We start from the raw sequence: 22941 nt of genomic DNA, 5'->3' as shown, positions 1-22941 counted from the left end.
AAACAGATGCAAATACATTGTAGTATATAATTTTACTAAGATCTATTTAGCAATTATCTGTGTTTTACCCACAATTCCAATGGAATACCAGGCATAAATCATGATAATATGACAGTTTTAATCAGCAAAAGTCTATCACAATTCATCCTTTTTTTTTCTTATGAAATTTTATATCCTCAGAGTCTAGAATTAAAGACATACATGGAGTGGAAGACCATTGTGAACTCAATATCCTGTTATGGATGTATGACCCTGTCATCCTGCCTGTTCAGCAGTTTGTGATGAATGCCTATCCCACAATAACTCCTTTAGTACAAATCAGTTCTGACAACAGAAAAATTAATGTGCTGAAAAACTTGTGCCCAATATTTGAATAAGTAACAGTGCTGGGGTGTTAAGGATTAAGTATCTACTTCTGCTGTATCAAGAAAAGACTTTTTAAAAACCTTTTTTGGGGAGGATGGGTGGGTAAATCCATAACAGGCTCTTTCCTTATGGCTTTTACAACAAAACATGTTTTTTTTCCGTCACTTCTTCTGTGTTCTGTATTTGTCTCCCTCATCCTTACCTAAGAACCCACCCATTTTCCATTTTCCTCTTAGATCCATTGTGTCCTCCTGCTACTCTCCTGTACCTTCCTCTTCACTTCATCTGTATTTACCTGCCTCTTTGCCCTACGGAGCCCTGTCTTTTCCATTTTCCTGATGAGACACTTCTACCCTGCTATTCTGTTCTCCATTGCTCCCACCCTCACCCCTATCCTCACAGTGGTCCCATTTTTGCTCTCCTGCTTTCTGCAGTTAATACTATCTACATATTCACATTTGAAGATGTGGAGCTGGGAACCTGCAACAAGAGAGAACATGGAATGCTAAGAAAACATTAGTTTCCAAACATCTTAACAAACAAGAATTTGCTAAAGATGACCATATAGGGATTCTCTTTGGAATTTCTTTTTGAAGGAGATTGCTTCTCATGTAATGGAAAACTTTCTCACTGTTATCATTTACCACCAGCACGCAGACACTCTTTACAGTACCACTCAATTGTACGTGATTGTTTTTGCTTCTAAAAAGCTTAGTCAAATAAATTAATGGATTAATCTTAATTTTTGAAGCCAGATATTTAATTTGCTCATCAACATACATTTGTTGTAGCTGTCCAGTGACATTCCTGATATATGTTTTTTGATATTCTGTTTTTGTAAAGCTCCACTAAGAGCACTTTTTTCTCTTAAATGAGCCTGGGTTAGATTCCCGGAAAAGACATGGAGGCTCATGACCATCTGTTTCTCTTGTAGTGGAGTAACCATTTTCCTATATGATATGGCATGCCAGTGGCAAACAGACATACATGCAAGCAAAACACTCAAATATGTAAAATCAAATAAATAAATTATGATAAATCAATGTCCTGGATCATACTTAATGTAAGAATTGGATTTCAAATTGAAAGGACAATAGCTTTTAAAAAAGATTTAAATTGCAAATGCATAGACCATATATGTATAAAAGTATTTATTATTTATACATCTATAATTTATTGAAATACATCATGTAATTCAATATGCAAATGAAAATATAAGACAAATGGTAATAATTTAAGTGTTTTTACCCCGAAGGTATGCTTTTCAAACTTTCATATCCATTGCTTTGTAAATGTTTATCATACACTGAAAATGACAGATTTTCTCATTGCTTAAGTGGAACCTTTCTCTGGGGTTCACTGAATCTGAGAGTGCACCAGGAAAGACGATAGCTACTATGGATACAGAGCTGTTAATATAGGCATGCACTGAGAGAAGTCTTCTGTTTTATTTAAAAAAATCAGTGCTGGAGTGTTTCCAATTTGTTTAAATTTTAACATTTAGTTGTTAGTGTTAAAGTCCAAAGTGTGTCAAGAAATATTCATAATGGTGAAGAACCGTTCAATGGACACAGAATCAAAAAACTAAGCAGAGTGCAAACAGGGATCTGAAAAGACCTGTAACAAAAGTGATTGAGAGCTGTTTTCTTGATATTCTTCCAAGAAAATTTACTTTACCTTTTCATTTCTCCAGAACTTGATTTTAAAACAGTCTTGATTTATGAATTTATGATGATCTTTGCTTTCTGCGATGTGGAGATATAGTAATCTAAGAGAAATACAATTAAGATAGATGACAAGTATCAATTTCACTTTAAGTTTTAGTATATTTAGTGGGTAATGAATTAAAATCTGTATAACTGCTCAGAAAGAACATGAAGTGAGTATGTGACTTTCAGGTGACAAAATACATGGTGTTGGCTGATGTATTGTTCACTGTCAGCAGCAAGAATAAGTCTGCAGAAATCTCAGGAGATGAAGATCTTTGTCACCCAAGCTAGTTCCATGGAATTCTTTATGAAATAGATAACGACAACTGAAATAACCACTGATCCCTTATTATTAAGGTATTAATTCATAGCTATCACCTGACACTCTTAAATAAATTAAATGTTTGAGTTGTTGTGTGGAAATTGAGTTTAGCACAGGTGACCCTGACCAGAATATACACTATGAACCAGTTCCTCTCAGATGAATCAGAAGCAGCAGAAGTTTTTCTCCAGACACTGGGGAAGCACTCATCCCTAGAAGTTCACAAGTTATGTAACATGCGTTTGGAAAAGATATGAAAATGTTCATTGGAAATGTATGCATGTGCATGTGTGTGCATGTACTTGTGTGTGCACCATTACTGGACTACTGAGACTAAGAATAGAGCAATGACATAGTGTGGACTAGGGCCTCTAACACGAATACCTTTAGTTCAACTGATTGGAAAACTGGGAATTAAATAAGATATGATCATGAAGTGAAATGAATTTTTTGGAAATGGACAATGTTTCCCCTGTTTCCGATTGACTTAATCAAATGCGTGGACATTGTCTAGTGTACTGGTGCAGATTTGAAAGTGAATTTCTTAAAAGAAACAGAATATTCTATAATAATTGTAAATATAAGCACAAGTTTTTATCTTTTGCTTTTTGTAGTATTTATATTACGTGGCCAATGACTTAATGACATTAACTAGAATAAATCTGTTCTATTTTTAAAATGAAAATTTCATAGCTCTACATTTTATGTTTTCCAGTTTAATTTTCTTGTGTGTGTGTGTGTGTGTGTGTGTGTGTGTATGTGTGTGTTAAAGCAAATGAAGGAGAGATTACAACCTGTATTTCAGACCAACTTCAGTCAAACTCACATTCTTCCTGTCTTAGCCTTGAAAGTGCTAGGATCGTAGGTGTGTATTACCACACCTGCCGTCATTTTCCAGTGTAACCTCCTATATACATTAGTAACTGATGTTACAGAAAAATAAAAATAGAGTTGTGATGTTCATCACCTAAACTTAAATTCAGGTGGCATTTCTTTGTGAATGAATATTTGAATGAGTAATTGTATTTGCAATATTGGAGGAAACCTTGAGGTTTTTGACTTTAAATAATTTTGTACTACCTGAGAATTCAAAATATTTACCCACTTCTAATGAATAGCTTACTCAATATTATATCCATAGTAATGTTACAAGGTTCAATTCAGACAAGTTGAAATACTAAAATTGAATTTATTTTAATTGAAATACAAATCTAACTCATTTACTTTCTATCAGGATAAATTTACATGGACTTAATAAATAAGAGAGGTGAGATTTAAAAATATGTTTGAAATATACAGAGATCTATTTTATTAGAAATTATTGCAAATGATGCTATAGTGAGAAATTTGAAAATCCCACGACATTGTCTATCTATTCTATCCTACAGCTAGAAAGTATGTGCTTCTGACCAGTGAGTTTTATTTTCATCTTAAGGACAAGAAAGACATGGGAATGTTGTGGTAGGAACTTTTTAGGGTGAACAACTTTCAATGTAGGGAAGCATATATAATTAATTCTATTTGAATAGAACCATGAAAAAAAGTTGGTGAAATAAGGGTGACTTTCTAGAAGGTAATATTAACATTTCCCAGGTTAATTTTGCTGCTACAAATAAGAAAAAGTTACAAAGAGATGATGAGGAATGTGTGTAAAGTCACCTGAAAAAGGAACTGGGATATTAAATTGCGAGTCTCTTACACATAAATGTTCAGCACTGGTGGCCTAAGGGAAATGTGCCCAAGGGAAATGATCAAATGTTAACAAAAAGGACTGCTGTTGAGTGATAGATTCAGGACCAGTGCTGCCTCAATTTACATTTAAGCTTCATAACATGGAAGCATGTTATTGAGCACTGTTGCCACTAAGGGTGAGAAAATGGCATTACCAAGCTAAAGGTGTGAATAGAAGCTGGCATGTATTGTTTGAAGCTGAAGCTGTGTGTGCTAACAAGTAATACTTGGGAGGTTTACACATTCATATGGACCATAGTAATGGAGAAGATGGGAGCAATGAACAGGAAGCCGGGAAAGGGAATAACATTTTAAATATAAATAAGAAATATATCTATTAAAAATGAGTGATTTTTATAAAAGTGTAAATGTACTGGCAAAACCCCCTGGTATTATTTTGTGGTCTCATTAAATGATAAACTGTATTTTAAGTGATCATTTCTAAATGATCAATACTAATTTACAAATTAGTTCAATACTAAATGTTGACTGAAGCTGGAGTTATCCAAAAAGCATAGTGATCAAAAATTGTACTTAATAACCAGAAAGTTATAAGTGTCCCTAAGACTTCTTGTGAAAAAGCCGTTAAAAAATTGCACCACTGTCTTAAATGTGTGCTTGTGGTATATACAAAAGATATGGATGTACGCACAGCCATTTGGTTTTATAACTAATTCTAATGCTTACCAATGCAATTTCATAGTTGTAAGACCTGAAAATATCTTAGATAGCTTGAATCATTTCCCACATAACAGAATAAAGTGTAAAGAAAAGTAATTATGAAAACAACCAAAATGAGAAATCATTGAAATACAAGAAACAAATCTCTCTAAAGTTAAAAAAAATCCCTTATTAAATAATGCTAACACTGTCTTATGTATTCCTAGGCTATGAGTTTACCATTTGTTGAATATTCTTAGGTTAAGTTTCATAGTATTAAACATGCAGAGCCAGTTAACTTGACAAATGAAGTAAAGTTATGGTGTACAAAATAGAGTTTAAGGTAAGAACAATGTAGGTAATCTTGTACACCAATAAGTGTTTCTTTGTTTATAACCCTCTAAAGTATTCCAGTGTTTTGTTACAAGATTGAAAACTAACACATTTGGCAATTCCGATGTGAAACCATATTGTTAGAGTCCGAACTCAGGAGAATCCTATGTCAAATGTACTTCCTAAATTTTGTATCTGAAGCAACTTTTTACATGTATATGAATGTACATTCATTGTAAAAAGTGATGTATTGCATTACATATTCCCTGAATATATAATAGCCATTGAATGGCTTCATCCCATTAGCCTTTTCTTTCTCAGTTTTTCTGCTAGACCCTGCTCCTCTTATGAATAGTCCTGTTCTAGTGTCACTCCTAAAACAAGAGATCATATTAAGAGAAATCTATGTTCTATTAATCATTACACGAATACTTCTAAGTCTACAAGCATCTGTTGAATGCTGGTTATACAGAGTGGCTCAGAAATATCATTCTAGGCAGAGGATTCTCTATTTATTACAGAAAATCCTGCTGCCTTCTACTGCTTACTTACAGCTCTCACTATAATGATGGGAAAAGGAAGCACTCACCCAGCTGGGCCTTTGACACACATCCTTGTAGATTGACGCCCTAAGAAGTAGTTATAAGGATGAAATGTCGTCAGTTCTTCTCCCTCTAGACCCCTATCATGTCATTTGGGGAAGGCATTTCTGTCCTTGAAGTTGTTAGGAAGTAGTACCATCAAATGGAAAAGTGAACTTCTCTAATTCCAGGAGGACAGTAGAGTAGGAACAGCTGAGCTCTGGGTTTCCTATGCAGAAACTATTCTCTCCAGGCAACATCTGTCTATTTGGATTAACTGACTCCAGTCATTGTGAGCAAAACATAAGTTTCAACAATAATATCTCACTTAAAAGAAGTAAAAACCATTTTGAATTCCCCATGGTAGCCTTCCTGCTTCTAAAACATCCATGGTCCCCTCCACAGTTATTTGGAAGTATCTTCAAGGGTCTCACCTAAAAATTAACAGCTTTTTTGATACAACTAACAAAATGTCATCTCCTCCAAATACATTTAGGAAACGTAATCAGTCTTACTGAGCCCTCGGGAATGAGACAACATATTATCAGGAGAAACTAGGCTGTTGGTGCTGGGGTGTAGCTCAGTTAAGAGACAGCATGCCTAGAAAGTACTGTGTAAGTGAGGCACCAGGAAATATGTGAAACCTTCAAGTTGTAGGCACAGGTGAGGGTAAATAATCTCACATCAATGGCAAACACAAGACTTTCAATAAGGTCATAGAAGAAACTAGTCCAAAGACACCCATACATTACAAGAAACACACATAGCACAAAAAGACAAGAGCAGAATAAAAAATTTCCATCCATCTTATAGTTAAAACACTGTATATACAAAACTAAAGTGGATTGATAGATCTAAGATAAAAACTGCAAGTTCCAAATAAAGGAAATTCATTAAACAGAAAAATGAACTTCCCTAATTAGAGGAAAATGACAGAGTAGGAACAACTGTTTTCTCAAGGTAAACTTTCAAAGCTTAGAGAGTCCAAAGTAATACATTCTGTGCCTTCTTATATTATGTTAATTTGTGTCCCCAGAATTGTTTGCAGGGGAATCTACATGTAGTACACTGAGGGAACTTTCCCTCTGTTGCTTCTGATTAGTTAATAAAGTTGCTGGCAGCCAATGGTTGGGCAGGGCAATCAGAGGCAGGACTTTCAGGATTCTGAGGTGAGGGGCAGACTGAGAGAGTAAAGAGATCTGCCATTCTGGAAAAAGGAGGAGAGAAGTAAGTGGGGTGAGTGAAGAAGAGGAGGAGGAGGAAGAGGTGGAGGAGAAAGAGGAGGAGGAGGAAAAGGAGGAGGAGGAGAAGGAGGAGGAAGAGAGATGCCACACTTGAGAAAGTGTGGGACAGAGAACATAGCCCCCATCTAGGAGCCATGGGATAGAAGCCCTAAGAGCCTGCTGTTGTTGTTAAAATATAAAAAATAAAAGGCCGTCTTTTATCCCCCACTAGGTCTATCACCACAGTGCCCCAAGATATCTGCTAGATATCTTGCCAGAAGCACATACCCCAACTCTGTGGTGTCCCACAAACTCTTCCAAATTCATCCCACCACAAGAAAAAACACACACAATAAAATATCCTTTGAGCCAATTGATAAGATATAATTGCCCACCTAAACATACAAAGCCCTGTACACATCCATCCCTTAAGAACATTCATAACAACCTGTAAAGGTACAGCGTGGAATCTTAACGTCAGCCTCCATGTTGTCCCTCAGCTACTCTGCCTTCTCCTCCCCTCTTCTGTTCCCTTCTCTTCCTCTTCCTTCAAACTTTTTTCCCACTCATCCTTCCTTCTCATCCAATGACAGACCTCATTCTATCTTGTGCCTTCCTCACTGGTGACATTATCCCACAGGCTTCCTGACTGGTTCAGGGCAACAAAGATGCATATAGAATTTAGTAAGTAATAACTCAGGAATATCAGAGGGAAGTGGATTAACCATGTGGAGGTTAGGAAGTAGCCCAACCATTGAGCTGTTTTAGGCATATTAAAGTATAAATGGTGAATGGTCTGTCATTCAGGAACCAAGAAAACTGAGTTACCTACAGCGAGGAATGTGCCCCTGCCACCAGGGTCAATTGAAAATATTTAATTGTGTACTAATACAATATCCTAAGTGCCAAGTGACAGCCAATCTAAAATAATATGCCCAGAGATACTAATGCCAGGACTAAAGGAAGGGGAACAATTTTCCAGAACAAAGACCACCTAAAATAGTTTATATTAACAACCCAGGCCTAAGGTAACACAGGAAACATTATTTGGGGCTGAAGAGAGGAATGAGCATCTTGAGAGCTGTAAGTGATTGAATGAAACAGTATATTATATAATAAATTATTAGAGAATTATCTGCTTAGAATATTTTGAGCTGTACTATATGGTAAGCATATAACAGATGCTTATAGACATATAAAAGTCAGTTTAATGATTTATAAAAAACATATATTTCACTTAATATGATCTCTGAGTATATGTGTTACATTAGGAAGGGAGTTTGGAGAAAGAACAGGGAATAGGAGGATTTATTGAGAGAAAGAAAAAGGTAGTATGGTGAAGGCCGTCAATGGATAGTATTTACTGAATGAATATGTCACAAAATCCATCATTTTTACAATGAATATATACCACTCTATGTGTAAAAAGTATCTCCAGATGCAGTATTTTAAGGAGCATATATAACATAGAATGTTTCTGAGTATGCACTATAATAGTTTTAAGACTGTGGTTTTTCCAAGATGTGCTAAGTGTATTATTTTTCCTTCCTTAAAACAAAACACCTCAAATAACTTAGAGGGTGAAAAATAATAAAGCAGACATTTGTTTTGCAGGAGTACATTTATACCATTAAGTTATATTTGAAATCTATTATGTATTTTCTCATTTTTTCAAGTTAACTCATTGTACATGTTTAATTATATGAAAAGTGTTTATATTGTATAGCAAATGTTTACTAATTTAGTATTTATCAGTAATTTTCAATTCTATTAAGTCTATATCTACTTAGGAATTATAGGAAACTTTCATCTCTTGGGCTAGTGAAACATAAATCCTTGTTAATATTATATGCTTATAAAATTGATATATTTGTCTATTCTGTTATAATGATTTTCAATAAAGTAGATCTTTTGTGTGCATTTCAACAGTATCTGATAATTTCACTTGACATTTCACTAAATCTATGTAAAGTAATCCTTACAAAAATATAAACTGCCTATTCTAAGTAGGTATTTGTGTGTTTCAATTAGAATTTAGTTTTATGATTTCACGTTTCCTGTATCAAACCTTATAACATTGTTACTGATACAACATTAAGTGTCTTATTACATTAAGAAAAAGTGTTTTCAATCCTCAAATTGTATATAATTATTTAAAAACAAAATGCCCAAGATTTCCTCCAACAGTTACAAAATACATTTGCACATTAAATATGCAATCATAAGGTAATGAAATGTAAATATAAGTTTAGGTGGTAAAGATCACAGGCCCCTTTTATTTTGCCAGAATATCATTTACTAATGTATATAAGATTAAAATTGAAAATGAAGGCTAATATGTGGTGGTAAACACCTACGATCCTAGTACTTTCAAGGCTAAGGCAGAAGTATCATGGGTTTGATTCAAGTCAGTAGTTATCTCCCTCCTTCTTTTTCTTCAGTGCGTGTGCATGTGTGCGTGTGCACATGCGCGCACATGCGCACAAACACAAACACACACACACACACAAATAAATAAATATATAACAAAATTAAAGTGGAAAGCTGGTAATGTAGTATTAGGAAATTGTTGTTAAAAACAATGGAATAAAGTCAAGCAATTAATGTTATTAAGCCACTGGTGATAGAGTATCAACTCCACAACAGCCAAACTATTAAAACTCTAGCTTATGTTTGCAAGCATTACAGAATTTTCAGTTCTTTTTAATTCATATCAAATATCCTCACTGATTAGGTCTACTGGGAAAAAGTAGAAACATTCTCAGTTTTCCTTAGACTTCATTTTATAATATGTATATATTTTAAAGAACTCAGTTTTTCACTCAAGTGATGTACAAGTATTCAGGTAAGCATCCTTGGCACACAGTATGCTATTCATCTGATGTTATGCTGAGGAGTCCAGTAATTTCAGACACACTCACCTGCATGTATATGCACAGGCATCTGTACACACATACACACACACACACACACACAATCATGAAGGCATGAACACATGCACACACACACATTTCCTGTGAACACTTCTATATCTTTCTGAAACTCACAACATACAACTTGTGATGAAGCTTTGGGCATGATTGATTCTCCACAGTCTCTGCAGTGTTGCTTCTGCTGTTGGTGGTTCATCTTCAAGGAACTGGTTCGTAACTATGTGACTGTAATACCCTAGTTAATGTCTGTGTGCTTATAGTTATACCTGGGCTAAACTCAATTTCCAAAGAATTTAATTTATTTAAGATAATTAGATAATAGGTATGAATCAATACATTTTTAATCTGTGAACATTATTTCTTGGAGGAAGTGTGTCACTGTGGGAGTGGGCTTTGAGACTTTCCTCCCAGCTGCCTGAGGAGTCAGTTTTCTCTATAGCCTTCAGAACAAGATATAGAAGAACTCTTATTCCCTCCTACAACACTATGCCTGAACCCTGTCATATTTCCTGCTGTGATGATAATATACTGAACCTCTGAAGCTGTAAGTCATTTGCAATTAAATGTTGTCCTTATAAGAGTTACCTCATAACTCTAACATGGGGTATCTTCATAGTTTTAAACCCGAACCAAGAAAAGTATCATATTCATAGAAAAGCAGGATGGTCTCTGGCACTAATTTGTGCATTATTTCTCTACATACATGCATGCATACAACTATATATGGAGAAGATATTAGTGAATATCACATTACAAGTAGGCACGTTTTCTAACAAGAGTCTGTGTTTTTATTTTCTATTTCTCTATCAGTAAGCTGATATTAAGAACTGAATTAAATTCATTCATTTGATCCTGATAACCAGGCTAAATATCTAACATAGGCACAAAATTTAAGACTGTTGAGTGAAGGTGTAAAAAGTATGTAGGTGTTGATGATGCATGATAACACTGGGGACCTTGTTATCCACTGCATAGGAAGGAATTTGATTTAAAAGAGAAAATCCAAAACAGAATCATTATTTGGTCATCTTCAGTGAGTTCGTTTTATCATAATGTGTTAAAATAGTGTTTGTCTTATTGTCACATGTTCTTTCTTGTTGGAGGCTACATTCTCCACATTTTAAGATGTGATTATGTAGCCTGTAGTAATGCCAGAAACCAGCAAAGTAAAATAAGGATACTGCTATGATAGTGGTGGGAATTGTAGCAATAATGAGGATAAAATGAGCTTATAGAGACAATCAGATAAATGAATGGAATAGAATTGAACCCAGAAATAAACCCACATACCTCTTGCCACCTGATCTTTGACAAAAAAGTCCAAACCATCCAGTGATAAAAAAGAAAACATATTCAAGAAATTGTGTTGGTTCAAGTGGCTATTGACATGTAGAAAAGGCAAATTGATCCATTCATATCTTCTTGTACAAAGCTCAAGACCAAGTGGATCAAGAACCTTCACATAAAACCACATACACTGAATATAATAGAAGAGAAAGTTGGGAAGAACCTCAAGCACATTGGCACAAAGAAAAATTTCTTCTAAGATTAAAGATAGACAAATGGAATCTCATAAAATTGAAGTTTCTGTAAGGTAAAGGAAATTCTCAATAGGATAAAAGAGCCAACCATAGATCGGGGAAAAGTCTTAACCAACCCTACATCTGATAGAAGGCTAATGTCCAAAATACAGAAAGAATTCTAGAAGTTAGACTCCAGAGAAACAAATAACCTATTAAAAATGTGTTACAGAGCAAAAAGGGAATTCTCAGCTCAGGAATATCAAATGGCTGAGAAGCAGCTAAAGATATGTTAAACATCCTTAGGCATCATGGAAAAGCACATCAAAAAAAAAAAAACCTTGAGATTCCACCTCACACCAGTCAGAATGGCTAAGATAAAAAACTTAGGAGACAACAGATGCTGGCAAGGATGTGGAGAAAGGGGAACATTTCTCCATTGTTGGTGGGATTACAGACTGGTCAACCACTCTGCAAATCAGTCTGGTAGGTCCTCAGAAAATTAGGCAGTACTACCTGAGGACCCAGCTATACCACTCCTGGGCATATACCCAAAAGATGTTCCAACACATAACAAGGACACATGCTCCACTATGTTCATAGCAGCCTTATTTATAATAGCCAGAAGCTGGAAAGAACCCAGATGCCCTTCAACAGAGGAATGGATACAGAAAATGTGGTGTATTTACAAAATGGAGTACTACTCAGCTATCAAAAACAATTATGTCGACCCAGTAGTGGAGACACCATAAGACTGCAGGACACACTACCACTTCTGCACACCTCTACCCACATCCCCGGTCCAAGGGGAAACTGCACAGTGCCTCAGGACACAGGAATATAGGAATAGTGAGCTGCTGATCCCCATGTTTATGATCTGTGCCCAGGACTGAAGTGAACTAGCCAAACAGCTCCCTGCACCCAAATCCCGCGGGAGAGAGAATTGGACCCTCAGAAGTGTGGATACCACTGAGAAGTCAGAGAAGAGTACCCTCTGCCCACAGTCCAGACCCATGAGGGAATTGCCTAGTGCCAAATGTGCCCCCTGGTTTCAAGGACCTAGGAACAATCAAGGGCAGGACCCTTTGATCCCTGCCATCACCTATAGCTAGAAGACACTCTCCAGGTGAGCCTACACCCATGAGAGCAGGGTTAGACCAACTTTTCTGCTACCAAGTGACCTGCCTGGTGTATTCAGGACACACAGAGGCAGAAGTTCTCTGGGTCAGGGCACTTTCTGTTTCTGGCTCTGCCCAGAAGTGAACTTATACCATCCCACATTTCCCTGCACCCTCCCATGGAGAAGAGAGCTGAACACCCAGGAGTGCAGACATCTTGAGACCATAGGACAGACTGCGACTTCTGCACACATTTGCCCACATTGCTCGTCCAAGGGGAAACTGCACAGTGTCTCTGGACACAGGGATATAGGAACAGACCAGCAGTTCTGGTCTGTGCCCAGGACCGACCTGAACCAGCCAAACAGCTCCCTTCACCAACATCCCATGGGGGAGAGAGCTGGACCCTCAGAAGTGTGGACACTCCTGAGAAATCAGAGGAGACTACCCTATGCCCACAGTCCAGACCCAAGAGGGAATCACCTAGTGCCAAATGTACCCCCTGGTGCAAGGAACTAGAAGCAATCAGAGGCAGGACTTTTCTGATTCCTGTCTGCACCTAGAGCTGAAAGACAGTCACCAGGAGCACCTACACACCTGAAATCAGAGCACCTGTTCTCAGGAAAAGCTGAAAGAAAATGGAAAACAGTTCTACAGGAGTGCTGACACAGAGGCCTACAGCAGGGTCAAGTTACTCTCAGAAACAGCAAGACAAGCAAACATGAGATAAAACCCAATCTTAGAGGTAAGCACAGGAACCTAAGCAACAGAAACGAAGACTACTTGGCATCATCAGAGCCCAGTTCTCCCACCAAAGAAAATACTGGATATCCAAACACACTGGAAAAGCAAGATTTGGATTTAAAATCACATTTTTTGATAATGATGGAGGACTTTAAGAATGACATAAAGAACTCCCTTAAAGAAATACAGGAAAACACAAGTAAACAAGTAGAAGTTCTTAGAGAGGAAACACAAAAATCCCTGAAGGAATTACAGGAAAATACAAATAAATAGGTGAAGGAATTGAACAATACTGTCCTGGATTTAAAATGGAAATAGAAACAATAAAAACAAGAACCAAGGGAGACAACCCTGGATATAGAAAACCTAAGGAAGAGATAAGGAGCTGTAGCTACAAGCATCACCAACAGAATACAAGAGATAGAAGAGAGAATCTCAGTGGCAGAAGATACCATGGAAAACACTGACACAACTGTCAAAGATAATTTGAAACGCAAAAAGTTCCTAGACCAAAACATACAGGAAATTCAAGACACAATGAGAAGATCAAACCTAAGGATAATAGGTATAGAAGAAAGTGAAGACTCCCAACTTAAATGGCCAGTAAATATATACAACAAAATTATAGAAGGAAACTTCCCTAACCTAAAGAAAGAGATGCCCATAAACATACAAGAAGCCTACAGAACTCCAAATAGATTGGAGAAAAGAAATTCCTTCTGTACGTAATAGTTAAAACACCAAAAGCACAAAACAAAGAAAGAATATTAAAAGCAGTAAGGGAAAAAGGTCAAGTGACATATAAAGGCAGACCTATAAGAATTACTCCAGACATTTCACCAGAAACTATGAAAGCCAGAAGATTCTGGACAGATGTCATACAGATGCTAAGAGAAGACAAATGCAAGCCCAAGTTACTGTATCCAGCAAAACTCTCAATTAACATAGATGGAGAAACCAAGATATCCCATGACAAAACCAAATTCACACAATATCTTTCTACAAATCCAGCCCTTCACAGAATAATAGATGGCAACTCCAATACAAGGAGAGAAACTACACCATATAGAAAGCAAGAACATATTTTCTTTGCAAAGAAACCAAAAGAGAGACACACAAACATAAGTCCACCTCTAACAACGAAAATAAGAGGAAGCAACAATTACTTTTCCTTAATCAACATCAATGGACTTGATTCCCCAATGAAAAGACATAGACTAACAAACTGGATATGTAAAGAGGACCCAAAGTTTTGTTGCATGCAGGAAATACACCTCATGACAAAGACAGACACTATCTCAGAGTAAATGGCTGGAAAACAACTTTCCAAGCAAATGACCTGAAGAAACAAGCTGGAGTTGCCATTCTAACATCAAATAAAATTGACTTTCAACCAAAAGTCATCAAAAAAGATAAGGAAGGAAACTGCATCTTCATCAAAGGAAAAATCCACCAAGATGAACTCTCAATCCTAAATATATACGCTTTAAATGCAAGGGCACCTACATTCATAAAAGAAACCTTACTAAAGCATAAAGCACACATTGTATACCACACAATAATAGTAGGAGATTTCAACAGCTCACTTCCATCAATGGACAGATCATGGAAGCAGAAATTAAACAGAGACATAGACAGATTAACAGAAGTCATGAACCAAATGGACTTAAGAGATATTTATAGAACATTCCATCATAAAACAAAAGGATATACCTTCTTCTCAGTCCCTCATACTACCTTCTCCAAAATTGACCATATACTCAGTCACAAAACAGGCCTCAACAGATACAGGAAGACAGAAATAATCCCATTCATCCTATGAGATCACCACGGATTAAGGCTGGTCTTCAATAACAACAATAATGACAGAAAGCCCATAATACATGGAAGTTCAACAATGCTCTACTCATGACACCTTGGCTAAGGAAGTAATAAAGAAAGAAATTCTTAGAATTAAGTGAAAGACTTCTTAGAATTTAATGAAAATGAAGATAGAGCATACCCAAACATATGGGACACAGTGAAAGTGGTGCTAAGAGGAAAACTCGTAGCTCTGAGTGTCTGCAAAAAGAAACAGGAGAGAGCATACATCAGCAGCTTGCCAGCACACCTAAAAGCTCTAGAATAAAAAGAGACAAATACACCAAAGAGGAGTAGAAGTCAGGACATAATCAAACTAGTGTTTAAATCAACCAAGTAGTATATACAAAGAATCAACAAAAACAGGAGCTCATTCTTTGAGAAAATCAACAAGATAGGTAAACCCTTAGCCAGACTAACCAGAGGTCACAGAGAGTGTATCCATATTAACAAAATCAGAAATGAAAAGGGACACATAACAACAGAATTGGAAGAAATTAAAAAAAAATCATCAGATTGTGCTACAAAAGCCTACATTCAAGAAAACTCAGGTAAAATTCAAGTAGCTAGAAGGAGCAAGGACAGCATAAGAAGAGCTTCTGCATCAACTAGAAGAGCCCATGATTCTTGCTGAGACTGAATGACCAACCAAGGGGTATACAGTACCTGGAACTATGTCCCCTATCCATTCATAGCATAAGTGATGCTTGGTCTTTATGTGGGTCTCCTCACAATTGGAATGGAACCAGTTTCTGAAAGTGTTGCCTGCCATTGGATTACCTTCCCTAAAGTGCACTGCCAGGTTGGGACTCAGTAGTAGGAGTTAGGTTTAGGCCTACAGCTCTTGGCAACCCTAAGGTTATGTGGCACCCAAGGATGTCTCCCCTTTCTCTGAAGAGAAGAGGAAGTGACAATGATGGGAGGAGGATTTACTAGGATGGGACTGGGAAGAAAGGAGGTGTGGGAGCAGCTATCAGGTTATAAAGTGAGTAATTAAATAAAAAAAAGATAAAGATAAAGAGAAAATAATTGAAGAGATCTGTCAAAGTCAATAGCACACTTGAAAAAACTAAATCACAAACAAAGCAAGTCCTTCAAGGATGAAAGAGAGCAAAAAATAAGCCGAGATCTAAAAACATTCAACTAGAACCAAAGAGAATAATAAAAAGAATCAATGAACCAACAACAAATTGATTCTTTTAGAAAATCAACAAGGTATGAAAACCCCTATCCAAACACATAGAGAATATCCAAATTAACTAAATTGAAATAAAAATGTCACATAACAACAGACACCGAGGACATCCCATCAATCATTAGGTCATACTTTAAAAACTTGTAGTCCACAAACTTGGAAAACAAAAAAGAATTTTCTGAATAGATACTACTTACCAAAGTTAAATCAAGATCAGCTAAATATTTTAAATAGGCCTATAACTCATAAATATTTGAACCAGTTATTGAAAGGCATGCAATAAAACAAATGATGGCTTCAAATTCACCCAGACTATCAAAGGACAATTAACACCAATACTTCTCAAATTATTCCACAAAATACAAACAGAAGGAAGAATACAAAATTCATTTTTAAGCCACAGTCACACTGATACCTAAGTCAGACAAAGTTTCAACAAATAAAATTTCATACCAGTTTCTTGCATGAACATGGACACAAAACTACTAAAAAATACTCTGAAAATACAAAATGTATTAAAAAAGTCATCTGCCAGAATATACTAGTTTTCATCCCAGAGATGGAGGGAATGTTCAACAAAGAAAAGTCAGTAAATAAATCTACAATATAAACAAACTGAAAGAAAAAAAGCACAAAACACATAAACATCTCTGTAGGTACTGAGAAAACTTTTGACAATATTCAAAACTTCTTTATGACAAAAATGTTGGAGAGATTATGTATACAAGGGACATGCCTAAAAATAAGAAATGCATATTACTGCAAGCCTATGGGCATTATCAAATTAAGTGAGAAACTTAACTCAATTCCACTAAAATCAGGAACAAGACAAGTTGTTCACTCACTCCATATTCATTCAACATACTACTTGAAGTAATATGTAGAAAAATTATACACCTGAAGGAGATCAAAAGAATACAGATTGTCAAAACTTAAAGGAAGAAGTTCAAGTATTTATATTGACAGACGATGTGGTGGTACATATAGGTGAGCCCAAACATTTTACCATGGAAGGCCTACATTTTATAAAACTTTCAGTGAAGTGATTGGATATAAGTATAAGTAACAAATCATAAATGATTAACAAGCTGAGAAAGAAGTCAGGGAAACAAGACCCTCCACAAATAACATAAAGCATTTTGGAAAGTCTAACCAAAGAACTGAAAGACTTACATAACAAAAATTTTAAATCTTTGAAGAAAGAAGTGGGAGAAGATATTACAAGATGGAAAGATCCCCTATGCTCATGGATCAATATGTTTAACATAGTAAATTTGGCAATTTTACCAAAGTAATATATGCATTAACACAATCACCATCAAAATTCAAACACAATCCTTTACAGATGTTGAAAGAGCAATACACACCTTGATGTGGATAAACAGAAGAACAATTTTGTTCAATAATAAATACCTGTGGTTATCACCAATCCATATTTTTAGCTCCAGTACAGATATTGGCATAAAAAACAGAGAAATTCACAAATGTAATAGAATCAAAGACCCTGTCATAAATCAACACACCTATGGACACAGGTTTTTGATAAAGAAGTGAGAAAATGATAATGGAAAAAGACAGCATTTTGGTACTAGTCAATCTGGATGTTGGCGTGTAGAAGAATACAAATAGGTCGATATCTATCATCCTGCATAAAATTAATATCCAAGTGGATCATAGAACGCAACAAAAAATTAAAAGCACTGAACCTCATAGAAGATAAAGTTGGGAATAGCCTTGAACATATTGCCACAGAGAAAGTTAACACTTATAGCGCAGCCACTGAACAGAGCAATCCATAAATGGGACCTCATGAAATAAAAAATCTACTGAAAGGCAAAGAACATCATTGTTAGCATAACAGGGTAGCTACAGTATGTGAAAAGAATTTCACTAACTCCACATCTGAAAGAGAAGTAACAGGCAAAGTATTAAAAACTGAGAAACTAAACTTCAAGAAACAAAACAACCCAATTAAAAATGGGGTACATATCTATACAAAACATTATCAAAGGCTGAATCTGTAATGGCTTAGAAACTCTTAAAAGTACTCAACATTCTTACCCTCAGTGAAATACAAATCAAACCCATTTTGAGGCTTTATTTTTACAGCCTTCAGCGTGGCTGAAATCAATAACAGAAATGACAACTCATCCTGGCATAAGTGTGAAATAAGGGGAACACTCCTCCATTGCTTGGGAAAGCACAAACTTGTACAGCTACTTTTCAAATCAATATGGCATTTCCTCAAACAATTGGGATTCAATCTACCTCAAACCCAGCTATACTCCTCTCAGGCATAAACTCAAAGGATACTCAATTACAACACAAGGACACTTGCTCAGCTATGTCACAGTAGTTTCATTCATAATCGGTAGGAACTGTAAACAACACAGCCTATGAATGGATAAAAGAAAATATGGTAAATATAAACAACAGAGTATTACTGAGTTGTTAAAAATAAAAACATTATGAAATTTGTAGGCAGATGGATAAAACTAGAAAAACATCAACTTTAGTATTGTAACCCAAACTCAAGAAGACAAATGCAGAGTATACTGTCTTATAAGTAGTTACAAAAAATTAAATAATGTAGTTTTATGCTACAATCCACAAATCCAGAGACACAAAGTAACAAGAAGGGCTTAAAGGGAGATGCATGGAAGGGGAAAAAGAATAGTTTGCAAGTAGACTGGGGGACAGGTGGGATGGGAACAGGAGGGATCAGGCAGGAGGTGGGAAGATGGAGGGATTGTATTAAGAGAGAATACTGTAATTGGGGGATGGTTGGTAGGGTGGTTTAGACACCTAATTAAGTGGAAACTCCCTGAGATAAATGAGAGTGACCTTAGTGAAGCTTCCTTGTAATGTGAGATTTGGAGACTGAACTGGTAATCTATAAATAGGCAAGGCATACAGCAGAGACTGGGACAGAAACCCAACACAGACTTTCTACCTACAATCTGCCTTTCCTGTCAGATTTCCTGAGGTAATTGTGACACAGAACATGTGGGTGTGCCTAACCTATGTCTTATACATCTTTCGACCCAGAGCCGTGGAGGGAGCCTATGCTTCCTGCATCACCAGGTACCAGAGAGAGGACAGACCACAGACCCAGGACAAAACCAAAACAAGTGGAAAAATATTAATGAAATGATACCCAGAGATTAGTACCTATCCCAATTGTCACCTGAGAGAAGTATGATCCAGGAACTGATGGGAGAAGAAGCAGAGATCCATAGCCAAAGATCAGGCAGAGCCAGGGAACTGTAGATGAAAGGATTATAGGGGCCAAAGGGGTCAAGGACAGCAGGAACACAGGGCTCACAGAATCTATTATGAAGGAGCACAGTGATCACAGAGATTGAAGCAAGAAATATGAACCCTGTATGGGTCTGAGCCATGTCCTCTGCATATACATGATAGATGTGTAGTTTGGGTGTTTTTGTGGGAGTCCTAAAAATTGGAGGCGGGTGTGTCTGACACTTTCCTATGCTTGTTGTGTTTTATACTCCTAGTGGTTTGACTCATCTAGTCTTCATAAGAGGCTTTGTATCTTGTCTTACTCTAACGTGGTATGCCACGTTTGGCTGATATCCTTGGGAGGCCTGTTTCTTGTTTATAAAAGGAAAAGGGGTGGATTTGTGGAGAGAAGATATTAGGGAGGGATTAGAAGGAATGGAGAGATGGGAAACTGAGGTCAGGAAGTATTGTATGAAAGAATAAATAAAATCATAATTGAGAAACAAATCTACAATACTATCTTAACACTATTCTTGATGATTCAGAGTAAATTAACATATTTTCAATGTAAATGCTAAAAAGTTACTATAAGTAAGAATCTTCTTTCGAGTAAACTCAGCATCAGGGAAACATTTATGATATCAATTAAAATAGAGAAAGGGAATTCATGTGGAAATATCAACTTATGGTGTACTGTGAACTGAAAGATCTCCATATATCTTGGCAGCAGAAATGTATAAAAGAGTGTATGATACCATGAATTTAACTTAAATGATAAAAAAATATTACTTTGCTTCTTGAACTATTAAATAATTTCAAAAGAATAAGTTTTTTTTAAATAATTGAGACTAGAACTCCTCACAAAATAAAATCCTAGAACCACTGCTCAATCCAGTTCCAAAGGATACAATGACCTCATATGATCTCTGTGAACACCAGAAATGAACAAATGCAGACATGCTAGCAGAACACTCATACCTAGAAAATAATATAAATCTTCCCTTTTTATAATTATTCTTTAATCTTTTATTACAGTCATCACATTATCACCCACTGGTATTCACTCTGACTGTTCCTCATCCTATACATCCTCCCTGATGTCCAAAAGGATGTCCCCACCCCAACAGACCTCTCCTCTCCCTGGGACCTCAAGTCTCTCGAAGGTTATGTGTGGCAAGACAAGGCAGTCTTCTATTGTATATGTTTTGTGGTCCTTTAAAAAAATAAGGAAAAATGATCCCCTTTTAAAAAGCCTGTTGGAATTTTGGCCAAAAGTTTTTCAGCATATTGATTATTCTGTTTTCAGAACTCATTTGTACCAAAGGCGTAATTGTGGGATATGAGTTCATCACAAACTTCTGAATAGTCAGGATATCAGGGTTGTACCTCCATATCAGGACTGAAGTAGATGAGATGATGAAGTCCACCCAGTACATGACCACAAAGAAGACCACCAGAATCAAGATGGTCTGGGTGGCTCTTTTCTCAGGGGATGCTCTCATGTTGTTGCTGCTATGCAGATGCTTGCATTGCCTCTGACGTCTTAACAAGAAAATCACCATGTACACACTTGTGGTCAGCATGACTCCTACAAGAAACACATCTCTTAAAGTTGTTATTGTTAAAATCAATCCCCTTATGATGTTGTTTATTGGAAAGAGTGAGCAATATTTAGTGACCCTCATCTGGTTGGTCTCACTTATATTGGTATAAGCACCAACAGAGAAGAACTGATTAATGCTGAAAGACAAATTGAAAGACCAAAAATAGAAGAAAGCATAGATGACATATTTCTTTAATTTATGTTTAAATTTTGCCAACAGTGAGGTATTAGAACTGATTGTGACAGCCTGGAACACACTCAGGAGGCAGGTGACACAGATAGAGAGGCCTCTCATCACCCTGTTTAGGTAAATAGTTGCCTTACATTTGAAGTCATTCTGAATGTTCAGGAACTCAAACATGTCCTCAAGCCAAATATCCCATCCAGTGAGAACCATAATTATATGAATAAAGGTCAGTTGACAGGAGATCAGGTCCACAGGCTTAGGTCTGTGACTTGAGTTTGTGAAGATGTAGAAAATCAGCAGAAAAATATTGGATAGGACTCCTAGTCCAGCTTGGAAATAAAGGACATTCTTGATTGAAGACATAAATGGAAAGTGTATTGATTTTAAAAGCATAATGTAAGTCTTTTTTATATATCTGGAAAAATATGTTAAATATTAAAATTATTATTCACTTCACAGTATGGTTATATAATCATTCTATTTTCTATACTAATCATTGAGTATCCTATCTCTCTTTTGATGTCTCATCCTGGAAATAGCCTACATTCCTATACGTCCTCCAAGTCTTTCCTATATAGAGAATATATTATTAAAAATAAATTAATTTAGAGTCACATCTATACAGAATACACACTTTGTGTTCCTGTATTATACCTGAATCTCATATCTTGGAATTTCGATTTTATTAATTTGACTTGGCTCATTTTATATTTAAAAATTGAAACAGTATTAATGAGCATAGAATACCAGCCACACTTGCACAAATGTACAAAAACTATGGTGGGATTGGGGAAAATTATAAAAGATATCAAAAAACAGATGAGAATGCATTATAGTGCATAATTTTAGTAAGATGCATTTAGAAATTTTCTATATTTTCCTCACAATTCTAATGAAATCCCAGGCAAAATGTCTATCACAGTTCATCTTTCATATGTTTCTTTAACATGAGATCTTACATCCCCAGAATCTAGAATTAAAGACATAGATACAGAGGAAGACCATTGGTAAACTCCGATTCAAGATTAAGTGATTAATTCTAAGGTATCAAGAAAAGACCATTTTTTAAAAATCTTTTTTTGAGAGGATGGTGGTGTAAATCCTTAACAAGATGTTTCCTTTTGGCTTTTTCAACAAAACATATGATTTTCCCTCACTTCCTCTGTGTTCTGTATTTGTCTCCCTACCCCTTACCTAAGGATCCACCCATTTCCCATTTCCCTCTTAGATCAATTATGTCCTGTTGCTACTCCCCTGTACCTTCCTCCCCACTTCATCTGTATTTACCTACCTCTTCACCCTAAGGAGCCGAATCTTTTCTTATTCCTGATGAGACACTTGTAGTCTGCTATTCTGTTCTCCATTGCACCCACCCTCACCCATGTCTTTGCAGTGGTACCATTTTTTGCCTTACTGGCTTTTACAGTTACACAATCTACATTCTACAGGCTACATAATCACATCTGAAGACTTGGAACTGGGAGCCTCTAACAAGAAAGAATATAGGATGCTAAGAAAACCCTATTATCTATACATTTTTTTCCACTAAGAGTGAATGACTAGAAGCTTGCATATAATGGTTGAAGCTGAATCTGTGTGTGCTGACAAGTGATACT

The 22941-nt window shown here is 36.2% G+C and overlaps 1 protein-coding gene across 1 annotated transcript; it reads right to left on the bottom strand.

Moving 5' to 3' along the window:
• Positions 1-20779: 20779 nt before the first annotated feature.
• On the bottom strand, positions 20780-21688 carry Vom1r83 (vomeronasal 1 receptor 83). The gene has a single exon (XM_039109063.1). It carries the CDS (start codon positions 21686-21688, stop codon positions 20780-20782), a length of 909 nt encoding a protein of 302 aa, XP_038964991.1.
• Positions 21689-22941: the final 1253 nt, after the last annotated feature.

This window comes from Rattus norvegicus, chromosome 4, assembly GCF_036323735.1.
Source record: "Rattus norvegicus strain BN/NHsdMcwi chromosome 4, GRCr8, whole genome shotgun sequence".
In the NCBI taxonomy this organism is placed as follows: domain Eukaryota; kingdom Metazoa; phylum Chordata; class Mammalia; order Rodentia; family Muridae; genus Rattus; species Rattus norvegicus.
Note: the sequence above shows the minus strand (reverse complement) of the source record. Positions and strands in the feature narration are given on the sequence as shown.

Coding starts and splice junctions, on each gene's coding strand:
- Vom1r83 (XM_039109063.1), bottom strand. CDS start 21,688: ATGTCTTCAATCAAGAATGTCCTTTATTTCCAAGCTGGACTAGGAGTC.